Source organism: Dromiciops gliroides, chromosome 2, assembly GCF_019393635.1.
Source record: "Dromiciops gliroides isolate mDroGli1 chromosome 2, mDroGli1.pri, whole genome shotgun sequence".
Lineage (NCBI taxonomy): Eukaryota > Metazoa > Chordata > Mammalia > Microbiotheria > Microbiotheriidae > Dromiciops > Dromiciops gliroides.
In genome coordinates, this window is record NC_057862.1 from 278,687,359 (window position 1) to 278,704,125 (window position 16,767).

A 16,767-nucleotide genomic window follows, 5' to 3' on the forward strand; every position below is an offset into this window, starting at 1 on the left:
ACTTGATATGTTTAGCCTGGAAAATAGGAAACTTGCATTCTCCAGTTGAGAAATGGTAAAAGGATTTAACAGACAGTTTTCAGACAAAGAAACTAAAGCTATCTATAGTCCGTGAAAAAATGTTCTAAATCACTATTGATCAGAGAAGTGGAAATTAAAACCTGAATTATTCACTACACTAAACGACAAGCCGTTTTCAATTTCTCCCCGGTGGACTGAAAATTATCATTTTCAAAATTTGGGAACACCATGAATAAAATAAAATAGTGTGAAACATACTCACCAACTGTTCCTTGACTTAAAGCTTTAACACCAGGTAATAATGATACATCACGAATGCTAGAAATTAACCTGTTTTCTAGCCTGTTTTGCTAAGTCAGTAAAACATTTGGGAACACTGGCTCACAAAAGGTCTTATACATAGTAAGTACTTAAATAAAATAAAGATATGCTGAACTGAACACTTTTATCTTCAAAGAAATGCGATACATTATGGGTTCAGAATGTTGAATACACCACCAGAAAAAGTCACCAAGTTGTTGGTTTGTTTTGCTAAATTTATTGTCATGAGAGGACTCTGGGAAAGGGGGATACTGGGAGATGAGAGTGGCAAAAAAACATTATTAAAAAATAAAATCAATAGGTTCTACCACCTGTCAATTTAAAAGAAAAAGTGCTAAGGTATTGAATCTAATCAGTGCTGTTGTTGAGAGGCAGAGTAGATAGAAAGCTGGTCTTTGAGTCAGGAAAACCTGGGCACAAGTCTGGTCTCTGACACAGAATAGTTCTGTGACTCTAGGCAATCATTTGATCTCTCAGTGCCCCAGGCAATACTCTAAGACTAAGTTACAAAGCAAGTTACATCCTACATTAGTAGGTTTCCTCACCAGGAGTTTCTTATATTAATGAAATCATAAGTCTGGTCGAAAAAAAAAATAATCTCATCTTCTCCACACCCACACCCCCTTATCCCCTTGCCACCACCCACAAACCCATACAGTTATTAGCACAAGGGTAAAAAGAACATTAAAGAATTACATGTTTATTTTTACCTCTGTTGGATATATTTGGCATAATTTGAGGAATCATATTATTGCTTGTATCCATAGACTGAGAATTATCTTGACCCATCTGATCATCAGGAGGCATATAAGCAGGAGGGGGAGTATCAGCTATAACCAAAGAAAATAAAATTAATAAAGCATTCACAAAGGATAGCTAAAGTTTTGGTCTTTCTCTAAGTTAACAAGAGAACATATAAAAATTATTCTTAATAAAAAATACTCAATTTATTTTTACCAAGAAAAATTACCAAATATACAAATTTTAAACAAATATCAGGAATTAAAGGCAATATAAAATCATAAATGAATCTGTCTATGGATTCCTAGCAAAAAGAGAATGTTATGTGGTGTGAAAATGGGCATGGTAAAAGACAAAAATGGTAGAGGGGCAGCTAAGTGGTGCAGTGGATAGAGGACCAGCCCTAGATTCAAGAGGACCTGAGTTCAAATCCGACCTGAGACACTTGACATTTATTAGCTGTGTGACTCCGGGCGAGTCACTTAACCCCAATTGCCTCACCAAAAAACAAAAACAAAACAAAAAGGTAGAAACTGGGGGCAGCTAGGTGGCGGAGTAGATAGAGCATTGGTCCTGGATTCAAGAGGATCTGAATTCAAATCCAACCTTAGACACTTGACACTTACTAGCTATGTGACCCTGGGCAAGTCACTTAACCCTCATTGCCCTGGCCAAAAAAAAAAAAATAGTAGAAACTTAACATAAACAGAAGAGATTAAGAAGAGGTATCAAGAATACACAAAAGAAGCAAACAAGAAAACTCTTAACAATGGTGTGATTATTGATCTAAAGCCAGACCTCCCAGAGAATGAAATCAAGTGAACCTTAATGCTAATAATAAGACTAAGGAAAAAAAAAAAAAAGACTAAGACTAGCAGAGGCAATGAGCTGAGCTACTGAATGATGCTATTGAAATGCTACACTTAATATGCCAGCAAATTTGGGAAATTCAACAGTGGTTTCTGGATTGGAAAAGATCAGTTTGTGTACCAATCTTTAAAAAGGGCAATGCCATGGAATGTTCAAATTACCAAACAATTGTATTCATTTCATACACCAGAAAGATTATGCTTAAGATTCTGCAAGGCAGGCTTCAGTAATATGTGAACCAAGAATTGTTAGAAGAGCAGACTGGTTTTCAGAGGCAGAAGAAATGGGAGACCAAAATGACAACATTAATTGGTTAATGGAGAAAGCAAGAAGTTGCAGAAAAGTACCTATTTCAGCTTCATTGACTACACTAAAGCCTTTGACGATGTGGACCACAAAAAAATGTGGCAAATCCTCAAAAACATGGGAGTAACAGATCATCTTACTTGTCTCCTGTGGAACCTGTATTCATGCCAAGAAGCAACAGTTAAAACCAAACTGATTGGTTTAAGATTAGAAAAGGAATACAACAAGGCAGTATACTGTCACCTTATTTATTTAACTATTATACAGAGTAAATCATGCAAAATGCCAGGCTATAATTAAGGCAGCCAGGAGAAATATAAAAAATCTCAATCTGATATGATACTACTCTGACTGCACAAAGTGAAGAGCAATCAAAAAGCTCTTGAGGGTGAAAGAGGGGAGTGTAAAAGCTGTCATGAAGCTTAACATCAAAAAATACTAAGGTCTTGGCAACTGATTCCATTACTTCCCGGCAAACTGAGGGAGAAGAAATGGAAGTAGTGTCAGATTTTATATTCTTGGGCTCAAAGATCACTGGAGACAGTAACTACAGCTATGAAATTAAAAGACACTTTCTCCTTGGAAGAAAAGCTATGGCAAATCTGGACAGCATACTAAAAAGCAGACTTCTCCTTGCTGACAAAGTCAAAGCTATGGTTGTTCCAGTAGCAAAATATGGCTGTGAGAATTAGACTATAAGGAAAGCCAAGTAATGCAGAATTGATGATTTTGAGTTGTGATGCTAGAAAACTTGAGAGTCCCTTGAGCAGCAAGGAAATCAAATCAGTCAATACTTAAAGAAATTGGGGTGCAGCCAAGATCGTGGAATACATGCAGTGACTCACCTGAGCTCTCCCCTAAACCCTGTCAAATGCCTTTCAATAATGTCATAAGACAATTCCTGGAGCAGTAGAACCCACAAAAGGACAAGGTGAAAAAATTTTCCAGCCAAAAACAACTTAGAAGGTCAGCACGAAGGGTCTGTTGTACCAGGGTGAGAGTGGAGCATAGCCTAATGCGAGCCACATCAGCACAGACTGGGCCCCAGAAAACTAGGAGCAGGCCTTGGAAGCCACTGAATTAAGGAACTCTCAGCCCACAGATGGTAAGGGGGTTGAACAACTGGTCAGAAGGAGTTTACTGGGGGGGGGGGGGGGGGGAGGTGTCTCTTTGCCAGAAGTGAAGCAGGACTCTGTTACTTTGCCCATGCCAAAACTCAGATCTGGGATGTATTGGGGGTGGGAGTGGGAGGTGGAAGCCCAGGGCAAGGAGGAACTCTAGCACAGCAGAGCTTGCAGCCACAGGGGAACAGGCACCCTCATCACAGTTCCAGGGAAGAAAAGTGCTTGTGAAAGACCAGAACATAGGCCAGAAGAGTAGTAAACATACCTATCCCTAGATGACAGAGAACTGAAAACTTTCAGGTCCCTAGAAGTATCTCTGAAAACAGCTGCACAAAAGCCCCTGAAACTTGGGACAGTTCACCATCCACCCTGTAAGCAGAATCCTACTTTAACAAAGAGTTGAAAGTTAAGAAACAGGCTGGGAAAATGAGCAAACAGAAAAAAAAATTCTGACCATAGAATTTGCCACTGTGGTGACAAGGAAGATCAAAACACAACCTCAGAAGAAGAAAACAAAGTCAAAGTTCCTCTACCCAAAGCCTCCAAAAAATATATAAATTGGTCTCAGGTCATAGAAGTTTCAAACAGAACTTTGACAATCAAGTAAGGGAGGTAGAGGAAAAATTGGGAAGAGAAATGAGAGTGGTGCAAGAAAAACATGAAAAAAGTGTCAACAGCTTGGTAAAGGAGACACGAAAATTCATTGAAGAAAATAACTCCTTAAAAAGTAGAATTGGTCAAATGGAAAAAGAGGCACAAAAATTCACTAAGAAACAAACCTTTAAAAAGTAGCATTGGCCAAATTGAAAAAGGTACAAAAGCTCTGTGAAGAGAATAATTCCTTAAAAATTAGAATTGAGCAAACTGAAGCTAATGACTTTATAAGAAATCAAGAAACAATAAAACAAAACCAAAAGAATGAAAAAAATAGAAGACAATGTGAAATATCTTACTGGAAAAACAACTGACCTCAAAAATAGATCCAGGAGAGAAAATTTTAAAATTATTGAACTATCTGAAAGCCATGATCAAAAAAAAGAGTTTAGACATCATTTTTCAAGAAATTACTGAAGAAAACTGCTCTGATATTCTAGAACCAGAAGGTAAAACAGAAATTGAAAGATTCTACCATTCACCTCCTAAAAGAGATCCCAAAATGAAAATTCTCAGGAATATTACAGTCAAATTCCAGAGCTCCCAGGTCAAGAAGAAAATAATGAAAGCAGCCAGAAAGATGCAATTCAAGTATTGAGGAGTCACAGTCAGGGTAACACAAGATCTAGCAGCTTCTACATTAAAGGATCAGAAAACTTGGAATATGATATTCCAGAAGGCAAAGGAATGAGGATTACAACTGAGAATCACTTACCCAGCTAACCTGAATATATATAATCCTTCCAGTGAAAAAAATGCACATCCAATAAAATAGAGGACTTTCAGGCATTCTTGATGAAAAGACAAGAGCTGAATAGATAATCTGACTTTGAAATACAAGACTGAAGAGAATTATAAAAAGGTAAACATGAAAGGGAAATCATAAGGGATTTAATAAAGTTAAACTGTTTACATTCCTACGTGAGAAGATAGTATTTGTAACTCATAAGAATTTTCTCATTATTAGGGCAGTTGGAAGGAGTATATATAGATAGGGGGCACAGGTATGAGTTGAATATGAAGGGATGATATCTAAAAAAATAAAATTAAGGACTACGAGAGGAATGCACTGGGAGAAAGGGAAAGGGAGAGTAAAATGGGATAAATCATCTCACATAAAAGAGATAAGAAAAAGCTTTTACAGAGAGGGGAAGATGTGGGAAGTGAGAGGGAGTGAGTGAACGTTACTCTCATCAGAACTGACTCAAAGAGTACAAAAACACCCAGTTGGCTATAGAAAACTTTCTTACCCTTCAGGAAAGTAGGAGGAGAAGGAGTGGAATATGATAGAAGGGAGGGCAGACTGGGTGAGGGGGTAGTCAGAAGCAAAACACTTAAGGGACAGGGTAAAAGGAGAGAGAGAATAGAAAAAGCAGGGGTTGAAGGAAAGGATGAAGGGAAATACAGTTAGCAATAGTAACTGTGAAAAAAAAAATTTAAAGCAAGTTTCTCTGAATACAAGTCATTTCCCAACTGATAAGTGATCAAAAGATATAAACAGTTTTCAGATGAAGTAATCAGTTATCTATAGCCATATGGAAAAAATGCTCCAATTTATTATTGGAGAGATGCAAATCAAAACAATTTTGAGGTACTACCTGGTACTTACTAGATTGGCTGATAGGACAGAAAAGGAAAATGACAAATATTGGAGGGGATGTGGGGGAAATGAGACATTAATGCACCATTGGTGGAGTTGTAAATTGATTCAACTATTCTGTAAAGCAATGTGGAATTATACCCAAAGGACAAAGAGACCATGCATACTCCTTGACCTAGCAATACCACTACAAGGTCTGTACCCAAAAAGCGGGGAAAAAAAGGGGGAGAGACTTATATGTACAAAATTATTTATAGCAGCTCTTTTCTGGTGGAAAATTGGAAATTGATGCCTATCATATGGGGAATGGCTGAACCAAATATAGCATGTGATTATGTTGGAATACTATTGTGTTATAAGAAATGATGAGTAGGATGCTCTCAGAAAAACCTGGAAAGACTTAAATGAGCAGATGCAAAGTGAAATGTACTGTGTACAAAGTAAAAGCAACAGTGTAAGATAATCAGCTATGAATGACTTAGCTATTCTCAGCAATACAATGACCCAAGAGAACTCTGAAGGATTTATGATGAAAAATGCTATCCATTCTCAGAGAAAAAACTGATGGTGTCTGAAAACAGATAGAAGCATTAAAAAATACGTAAAGAAATTAATTCAGACTACTCATTGGAAGGTAATAACACAGCTGAAGCTTAAGTACTTTGGCCATAGAATGAGAAGACAGAATTCATTAGAAAAGACCCTGATGTTGGGAAAGACTAAAAGCCAAAGGAAAAGGGGACAGCAGAAGATAAGATGGACAGATAGTATCATGGAAACAATGAACATGAACTTGAAAAGACTTCAAGAGAGTGAAGGATAGAAGGGCTTGGTGTGCTCACAAAGAGGACACAACTGAATGACTCAACAACAACAAAAGCAATCTTTCCTTTAGACAGATCATGGACAAAGGATTTTTTTATTTTGCAAGCTTTTTTCCTAATTATTTGTTTATAATACTTAGAACTAAAGCGTTCGCAAGTTAACTTGAAGAATAGATTACCCCACTGTGAATAAACTTCTGCAGAGACAGACTAAAACTAAAAGCATTCAACAACCTAAAACTTATATTATTCAAAAAAATCTGCCCATAAAACTGTACTGTGCTACCAGTAGAATTCCCTCAGGAGTTCAAATATTTCACCATAAGAAATGTGAAGAAATACCAAGGAAGTTCAGTTATGGTTCATTTCTTACCTATAGTAGTAACCAGACTGTTATCATTATATAAAATATCTCAGTTTTAAAGTGTCAGTTTTTAAAAAGTCAGCATAACAAAGCTATTTAATACCAATGGCATCTTAAATGAACAGTTTGCTCATTTGATGAAGAAACTGTATAAAATGTTTTCAAGGAGCACAATCCATTTAGGAATTTAACAAAAATTTTATGTCCATATGCAAAAAAATTATATTTTAAAACTTGTTACATGTTAAATACTCCAAAGACATATCCCTCACAACCACAAAAGTCACAGATAATTTGAGGGATAGGAGAGGAATCATTTTAGGGCTCCTCAACTATTGATTAGACTTATGTCAAGGAACCACTATCCTTTATACTCAATCCCCTAACAAGATACCTATATTCACTTTATCCATACTTTTATTGTTGTCAGTCACTTCATTCATGTCCAACTCTTTATGACTTCATTTGGGGTTTTCTTGACAAAGATACTGGAGTGGCTAGCCATTTCCTTCTCCAGCTCATTTTATAGAATAGGAAACTGAGACAAATAGTGTTAAGTGACTTGCCCAGGATCATACAGCTAGTGTCTGAGGCCAGGTTTGAGCTCAGGAAGATGAGCCCAGCACTCTACCTACTGCATCAACCTAGCTGCCCATACCTCAAATTTACATACCTGATATTTCATTAAAATGACAGAACATAAACCCTTAGATAAAATTGATCACTTTGGGTCTAATGACAACAATCTTATTCTAGCAACCAGTCATTAAGTACTCTAACTCTGTATTTATATCAGAAGCTATTTACTCTTATCTCAAAATGCTTTGGAAACATCAAAACAATCTCTTAGCATTGTGACTAGCACACAGTAAGTACTCAATAAATACTTTATCATTCATTCATTCTTCAATTGTTTTCCCCCCTAATTTAGAAATAAAGCAAACTAACTAATTGGTTTTATGCAACAAAATTTTTTAAGAATTTAGGATCCTCTTCTGTGCAGCACAAAAACAGGTGAACACTTTAAAGATGTTTTATTACAACAAAGCAATTTTGATGTGCCATTATTTTAGTTTGAATGCAATGCCACCTATACATCATATACCGGCCCCCAAACCTGATTTTCCTTTTGACTTGTGAGATTAGAATCAAGTCAGTCATTATCAACCAATAAGTATTTAAGAGAGAAAAAAAATGAAGGTTTTTGAAGAATGAGAGATCTGGTCATATTTATAGGCAGAGAAGAATGTGTCAGTGGATGAAGGAGTTTGAAATTTAGGGATAGAGAGAAGATGACTGAAGGAACAAGTTCCTAGAGAAGACAGGAGGAATAGGATCAGGAGCCTAAGTAGAGGGGTTTATGCTGTTAAGGAGAACAGCTACATAAGATAATCCTCAAAGTAAAAAACTCCTAGAGTGAAGGAGAATTAAGGAGAATTAAGAAAATATCTAGAGGAATGATGAAAGGCTCACTTTTCACTGGGATTCATGTACAGAGTAAAAGATAAAGTTTGAATGATAGTTTTAAAAGCAGTAAGCAGCAGTATTTATCACACACCTACTCTGTGGAAGACACTAGTCATGTTTACTAAGCATTTGCCTTCCTTGGAAAAATGTTAGTAGTCCTCGCAAATCATTCAGACTCAAAACCCAAGTACTATATTCACAGATGAAAAGTAAAGATCTTTCATCTCAGAGAAGGCATATGTTAGACATTAACAATGTAAAGGAAACAAATCTAACCCATTAGCTAGAGACAGGGAGATGGCCATATCTATAGTATTTTTTTAAATTTCCAAAACCTTTCTATTTTTTGGCTATTATGTTACTGGTGTCTCTATTATAACCTGTTCACAACAAAAATACATTACCCTTCTCCAATTTCTACATGCTAAGAAGTATCCTTTAAAAGTGTAGTGACTTGGGGGCAGAGTCAACATGGTGGAGGAAAGACATTAAAAACACTGAGCTCCTGATACAATTACCCCAAAAAACAGCAATAAAAGAACCCCTGGAGCAGAAAAACCCACAAAAATACGGGCTGAGATTATTTTCCAGGCATAGACAGATTAAAGGGGGCCGTGCTGGGCTACTATTAAAGTCCAATCCTGCAATCATGCTGACAGAGACCCTGGCACACCGCACCAAAGGAACTTAACCCCTGAGCCTCTGAATCAGCTGCAGCACCAGCGTCTTGTGGAACTGAGCCTGTGGTCAGGTGAGAGGGCTGAACGATTTGGCGGGGGAGGGGGGGGGGGGCAAGTGCAGGGGTATCAGCAGGACCTAGGGAGGAATTCGGCTGTCCCACCCCAGCAAGGAACCAAGAAGAAATCCTGAGTGGTGGAGGCCCAGGTGGGGGAGGGGCACAGGTTCGTAGAAGCTAAGAACCACCACAGTGCTCTGCTGACTGGTTAACTAGGAAGTTGGCTTGAGAAAAAAATGGGACTTCAATGAAAAAGAGGACTTTCACACATTTGTGATGAAAAGACCTGAACTAAGTAGAAAATTGACTTTAAATACAAGATCCTGGAGAAGCATAAAAAAGTAAACAGGAAAAAGAAATCACAAGGGACATTAAAAGGTAAAAATGTTTACATTCATACATGAGAAAATAATACTTCCAACTCATAAGAACTTTTTCAGTAAGGAATAGACAGAGGACACAGGTCTGAAATGAATATGAAGGGATGGTATTTGTAAAGCATTTATTTTTTGTGTATCCTTGTTCTATGTGGAGCAAATAGGGTGGGCTGTTTTATGTCTGGGGCCGGATTTGGGCTCTGGGCCTCTTGGGCCCAGGGCTGGTGCTTTGTCTACTGTGCCACCTAGCTAACCCATGATGACATCTTTAAAATAGGGTTGAGGGGTAGGAGGAATAGACTGGGGGAGGGGGAAGGGGAGAGGTGGAATGGGGAGAGGTAGCTCACATGAAGGAAACAAGAAAAAAGCTTATGGAGGCGAGGGGAAGAGGAGGAAGGAGTGGGGGAGTGAGTGAACCTTACTATCATCAGAATTGGCTCAAAGTGGGAATAACATGCATATTCAAGCGAGTATAGTAATATATTTTTGCCCTTCTGAGAAAAAGTTGGAGGGGAAGGAGATGGGGGGATGGGAGGGTTGGGGGAGAAGAGGGGAAGAAGGGAAGGGAAGTTTGGGGGAGGGAGCTGTAAAAAGCAAAACACTTTCGAGGAAGGTGAAGATGTTCTGCATAACAGCACGTGTATGGCATATATTGAATTGTTTGATTTCATAGGGAGAGTTGAGGAGGGAGGGAGGAAGAAAAATTTGGAAAACAGAATTAGCTCAAAGGCCTTAACCTCATCAGAGTGGGCTCAAGGAGGGAAGAACATACACACCCAATTGGGAGGAATAATCTATTTAACCCTACAGTAGGAGGGAAAGAGGATAAGAAGAGAATGTTGAATGAAGGGAGGGTGTCAAGCAGGGGAGAGGGCAGTCAGTAGCAAAACACTTTTGAGGAGGAATAGGGCAAAATAAGATAGAAAATAGAGTAAATATCATTAGAAGGGAATAGGGTGGAGGGAAATAGTTATGATGATTGACTACAATGACAAAATGTATGGTACCTACTCTGCTGGGCTATTGTGAAGAAAATTCTTCGTCAAGTTTAAGGTACTTAAATAAAAGTTATGATCAACATGATGCTATCAGAAAAACCTTCATGAACTGAAGCAGACAGAAATGTACTGTATACAAAATAACAGCATTAGTGTAAGATGATCTGCTGGGAAGCATATGGTTATTTTCAGCAAGGCAATGATCCAATATAACTCTGAAGAACTTATGAAAATTGTAATCCATCTACAGAAAAAGAACTGATGATATCTGAAAACAGACTGAAACACAATTTTTTTTGACAATTCCTTAATCTGAAGTTTTGTTTTTACCTGTTTTCTCTCACAACCTATCCAATGTAGATATTTTCCATGACTACTAATGTATTATTTTAAAAAAAAAGTGTAATGACTTGTAGATATATTGCCATTATTCTGTTATCTATGGTATTCTCATTTGAAGACAGTGCTCATACTCATTGCTACAGCCTAATCATACTTCAAAGCAGGCTTTTTTTTTTTTTAACTTACTACTTGGGTAACTTTGGACAAGTCACCTCACCTTTCTGATCCTCAGTTTTCATCACCCCCAACATAAGCTAGGCCTAGGCCACGGCTGTTCTTTACTTTCTTCCCTAATTCAAAATGTTATGTCCCACTTCCCTCTTTTTAATGTTTCTTGGTCACATTTCTAATTAGTTCAGTTTTGTCCAATTTTTTATAACCCCATTTGGGTTTTTTCTTGGCAGAGAGATACTGGAGTGGTTTACCACTTGCTTTTCCAGCTCATTTTACAGAAGGGGAAACTGAGGCAAACAAGCTTAAGTGACTTGAGGCCAGGTTTGAGCTAAGGAAGTTGAGTCTTCCTGACTCCAGGCCTGGCACTCTATGCACTGTGTCATCTAGCTTCACGTACATTCCTAATGTATGAATCCAAACAATGCTTGTTCTTAACTTTAAGGTCACAGGTGTATCCTACATCTCCCTATGGCCACATTCATACATTTCCAACACCTTCTTCACCTTCCAGATGATTAATGCTTATCCCTATCAATATATAAAGCTGTCTGTGAACCTTAAATATGTCCTTTTTATTAATATGCAATGAAATGTTTTGAGATGCCAAGAGCACTAAGTATAATCTGATATATTTTTTAAAAATACTGGCAACATCAGAAGTCAAACACCACAGAGGCTACAAGAGATTGAATTACATAAAAAAATATGCAGTAATTTATATATGATTTATTACCAACTCTTAAATATGTTATTGAAACCTTTTAAGGGAAAGGTATAAATTAATTACTGAAGCATCTCACTTTTATGTTTTGAAATTTTACTACAACTAGAAAGTTCATTATAATTACCTGAAATCCGAGAATGGGATGATAATAATCTTCATACAGAACTTAGCATATGCCAGGTACTATACTGAGCACTTTACAATTATTATTTCTTTTGATTCTCACAACAACCCTAGGAGGTAGGTGCTACTGCTATCCCCATTTCACAAAATGAGGATATCAAGCTTAATTGAACATTTGGTTTCAGCTCTTCCTGCTGAAATCTTATAACACGTTATTATTCTGCTCTCCTGCTTTGATACCTAAAGTATATACTAAATATAAGCTTCCTATCTCAATTATCTTGTTGCCCACAGGCTCATCCTTTTAAATGTTATTTACCAGATCAAAGTATAGACAGGGCTAACCAACCCTAACTCAAACAGAGATTTATATTTAAAAAACAACTTAAGAGTTTGTTTTTGTTTGTCATTATTTTCTCCCATGAATGGAAGGCAGTGACAAGAAAATTCACCTAAAAGAAGCTTCTAGTCATTTGACTTTGCTGTCATTATACACCAGCCTATTAACTCAAAACTAGCAAACAACACATAAGTGTTGGAGGGGAAGGAGATGGAGGGATGGGAGGGCTGGGGGAGAAGAGGGGAAGAAGGGAAGGGAAGTTTGGGGGAGGGAGCTGTAAAAAGCAAAACACTTTCGAGGAAGGTGAAGATGTTCTGCATAACAGCACCATGTATGGCATATATTGAATTGCTTGATTTCATAGGGAGAGTTGAGGAGAGAGGGAGGAAGAAAAATTTAGAAAACTGAATTAGCTCAAAGGCCTTAACCTCATCAGAGTGGGCTCAAGGAGGGAAGAACATACACACCCAATTGGGAGGAATTTTGACAGCAAAGTCAAATAATCTAATTACTGTCTCAATATTCAAAGCAAATTATTTTACTAATTATCTAAAAAAAGAAAACTGCTGCTTTTTAAAAGTCAAATTAGAACAGTATGAAAATGCTTATTATAAAAATGTAAGTACTTCATAACCCCTAAGAGTGATATCAAAGATCAAATATTTTATGAGCACAGCAATCAGAACATGTTAAATTATCATATATGCTTATATCTACCATATATTCTTAAAGAAAAAGCAAGCTATGAGAGATTCATCATTTCACATGAAACTCTTTTTCTATTCTACTTTGTTTATGGAAATATTCTGTCTCTCATTGACACATCCCAACTCCTCACACCCACACCCACAGAGAATTTTTAAAATTCAGAATTTTTTTAAAGGCAAGAGTCAAATTTAACCTTTCTGAAATGAAAACAAATCACTTCACAAAATCAAGTTAATTCTAGCCTCCTTAGGTCATATAAGTACTCATAATGGCAAGTGGCTAGTAAAAGAAACTACTCTATTTGTAGGCTGACTTGGGATTTGGAGATATCAAATAAAATTAATTCTTACCTGGAAGTTGAAACGGACTTCCTGGTCCAGAACTGGCAGGAGAGTTGGGGTATGTGCTGCTAGCTGGAGAAGGAGGATAAGGGCTATTTGGTGATAAGGGGAAAGGAGTGTTGTTGGGCTGCTGGAAAGAATCTGGAAATGTAGCATTCTGTGGCATATGTGGTTCATTGTGACTTAGATTCCTGAACTGAACCAGAAGGCTGTGTTGTGGATTGAATTCACTATGTCGAGGCACTAATACTGGAGGTAAGACTGGAATAGAATGAAAGAAATTTGTCAAAAAATGCTAAAAAAAATACTCAACATATTATCACTGTGACTAATTAAATATTAAGGTTAAAGGTTAAGAATTTAGAAATATATACATTAAAAACTCTTGCCTTCTGAGAAGATACGCCTTACAGAATTAGTTCAAGACCAGGTTGAATACAGTATCCAACAATTACTAGTTAAGTGGCTGTAACAAATCCCTGTATCTCTCTAAGTATCAGTTTCTCATTTGAAAAATGGGGATGATATTTAGCTATCATATCAATCTGATAGAGTTATCATGGTCAAATAAGACAAGGTAGGCAGAGTTCTTTGGAAATTATAAAGGGCTATATATTTCAGCTATTGTTAACTTATTCCTATCTGCCATTTTTAAGGTTATTTTTTTTATATCTTCATCTTATAAAGGCCCTGCTCATCCTACATGAATCATGGAAAAGTAAGAATCCAACAGTACGCAAAGTGAAAAATACTAGAAAACAATTAACTAGATAAAGAGCCAGTTTGCAACTAGAAGTACAAGAAATAATACTGGACTAATTCACCCTCCCCTCAGGGGGAGGGAAAAAAGGTTTAAAACATACCTGGACTTTCCACTCTCTTATAGTGGTATGGATTGATACAAACTTCCTTTTGCTTAGATCCAAAAGGAAACTCACAAATATCCAATGGCTTCAACTCATGATGACTCTGTAAATCAGGCCAACGCCAGACTCGGCAGTAAATAACATGGGGTAAGCCTTTTCTGTGAGAAACCTGTAGTCTTCCATCTAAAGATCTAGGAATAGTAACACACTTGCTGGGCTGCCCAGGGCTACTCAGTGCTTTTTCTAGTTCTTCCATTGCACCCTTTTTCTTTTTTAACTTTTTTACCAAAGCATCAACTGCTTTTTCTGCCCATTTTTCCTCTTCATCACCTTGTTTCCAGCCCAATAATCGCTTTACAGCTGGGCTAGTAAAAGAGAACAAGCTGGCCATTGACGTCATTTGATATAAATCTTCAAGAAACTTTCTTTCCACCAAATGTCGATGTGTATTTGAAGTGATTATCACAGGTGATAAACAATATACTATCTTTCTACAGAAGAACTAATTAACCAATAATGGTAAAACACTGATTTATCTTCATGAAGATTCAGCATTTCTTGCATCAGGTGTATCCTAAAGAAAAAATAAAACAGGATAAGCATTTAAAGAATTTTTAAATAATTTGCAAGTACAAGTTATTTTGGGTAAGTAAGACACAGAAACCATAGTTGGGTTTTTTTCAAAGATTAAAAATAAAACCAGAAGTTTCCTAATTCTATACAATTTTTTTTTTTACTATAAAAGGTTATTTATTTTTAACATTTCTGTTAAAAAAAAAAATGAATTCTGAATTCTCTGGCTCCCTCCCACCCCTTCTCTACCCATTGTGAAGGCAAGAAATGTGCTATCACTTAATCATATGAAATTATGCAAAACATATTTCCATATTAGCCATGTTGCAAGGAAAATAAAGTTTAAAAATTATGCTTCAGGGCAGCTAGGTGGCACAGTGGATAAAGCACCAGCCCTGGATTCAGGAGGACCTAAGTTCAAATCCCACCTCTGACAATTGACACTTACTAGCTCTGTGACCCTGGACAAGTCACTTAACTTACCTCATTGCCCCTCAAAAAAAAAATTATGCTTCAATTTGCAGTTAAGACTCCATCAGTTCTTTCTCTGGAGGTGGAAAGCACCACTACATTAGTTCTTAAGCATGATTTTGCATATTTATTGGCTGTATACACATTCTTGACCTTAAGAGCCATACCAGAAATCTACATCTTCCTTAAGGCCACTATAATCTTTTTTTGTGTGGGGGGGGGGGCGGCAATGGGAGTTAAATGACTTGCCCAGGGTCACACAGCTAGGCCACTATAATCTTAAAATGTTCTAAAACTTTTTAATTTCTTCAGGACAAAATACATGCATGTTTTAAAGGCAAAGAGTGGTCTTTAGACTGTAAATTATAACAAACATACATTTTAGGTATAATCTTTTAAATTTTTTAAAATTTGATATTGTTTGAATAGACTATTGCATATCCAAACACCTGTAACAAAATACACCGCCTGAAAAAAAATCTAAACAGAAATGAGGGGTTTATCCTTTTGTTTTGATAGTATGTTACTAACTCTAACCAAAATACTTGATTAGTTTTTTTGCTTCTCTATGCATACCCCACATTTTCACAATAAGAAATACAAATGTTTAACTCATGTCCCCTGAAAAAAAAACAGAGCATTTTGCTATCTCAGATACAGACAAATCTCAAAAAATCCAGTTTTTAAACTGCCTGTAATTTCACAACCTTCTACTCTATTCTTTAGCAAAATGAAAAATGCTGAACTACTACAGATTTGGCATTCTAAGAAATATTTAGTGAAAAGATTTTAGATAACAGAATCTTTCAAGATGAACTTATTAGGCCACTTTGTTCTAATTAAAATTATTTACAATACGCCATTTTCTCTGTATAATAATCAGTCTAGTAAATCATTAACTAGTAATATAGGATTTTTAAAAATCAGGATATACAAATACACTACATATACTACCTACAAACACACTATAAAAACCAAGTTTAGAATGGGGACACCAATAGAGAATAAAGAAAAGTCCTGCTTTATGACAAATGATCCTTTTAACTCTTCTATAAATGCTCTACCAAAATTTACAGTCTTCCTGTAAATTGGGATTTTTTAACTTTTTTTGTATATTTCATGGACTCCTTTGTTAATCTGATGAAACTTATGCACTCTCCTCTCAGAATAATGACTTCAAATGAATAAAATAAAATATATAAGGTTAAAAATGAAACTGATTATACTAAAATATTAGTGGTTAAGAACCCCTGCTCTACATCTTCTGACAATTTGTAGGTACTACTGTAACATCCAAGAGGCCCACTTATCCTCTTATTCTTGATACATGATTAGTACATCTACTTTCCTGATGACATCTGAAAGGTACTGAACTTGACAGTTGTCCTGGCTTTTGTCTTGCCACTGGACTCCCGATGACTCTGGAAGAGAATGAGGCTGATGGCTTTGTGCAACTCTGCCTCTCTTAAATCCAATTCATGCCAGTCAAGACATCCCAGTGATGTCGCTGGTCCTCTTTGAAAACAAAGGACGAACAACAAAAACAAGGACCCCTTCCACATCATAAAAACTCTATCATTAGTATACAACAGATGAGAAAAATATAATAACAAATACTATTATGTATTCAGCCATTCTGGATGAATTTGTATTTTATAAATTATAAGAGGGGCCAGACCTTAATAAACCACATCTGATGACC

General features: G+C 36.6%; 1 protein-coding gene across 2 annotated transcripts in view; it reads right to left on the reverse strand.

The window, feature by feature from the left end:
* SMAD5 (SMAD family member 5) overlaps positions 1-16,767 on the reverse strand; it is a 63,728-nt gene that overhangs the window by 12,677 nt on the left and 34,284 nt on the right. For both annotated transcript variants that reach the window (XM_043984343.1, XM_043984344.1), the window contains 3 exons: positions 14,019-14,595; positions 13,165-13,416; positions 1,053-1,172 (listed from right to left, as the gene is read on the reverse strand). In XM_043984343.1, coding sequence (XP_043840278.1) covers positions 1,053-1,172; positions 13,165-13,416; positions 14,019-14,421 — 775 coding nt within the window. In that variant the 5' untranslated portion in view covers positions 14,422-14,595. The remainder of the gene's footprint in view (positions 1-1,052; positions 1,173-13,164; positions 13,417-14,018; positions 14,596-16,767) is intronic.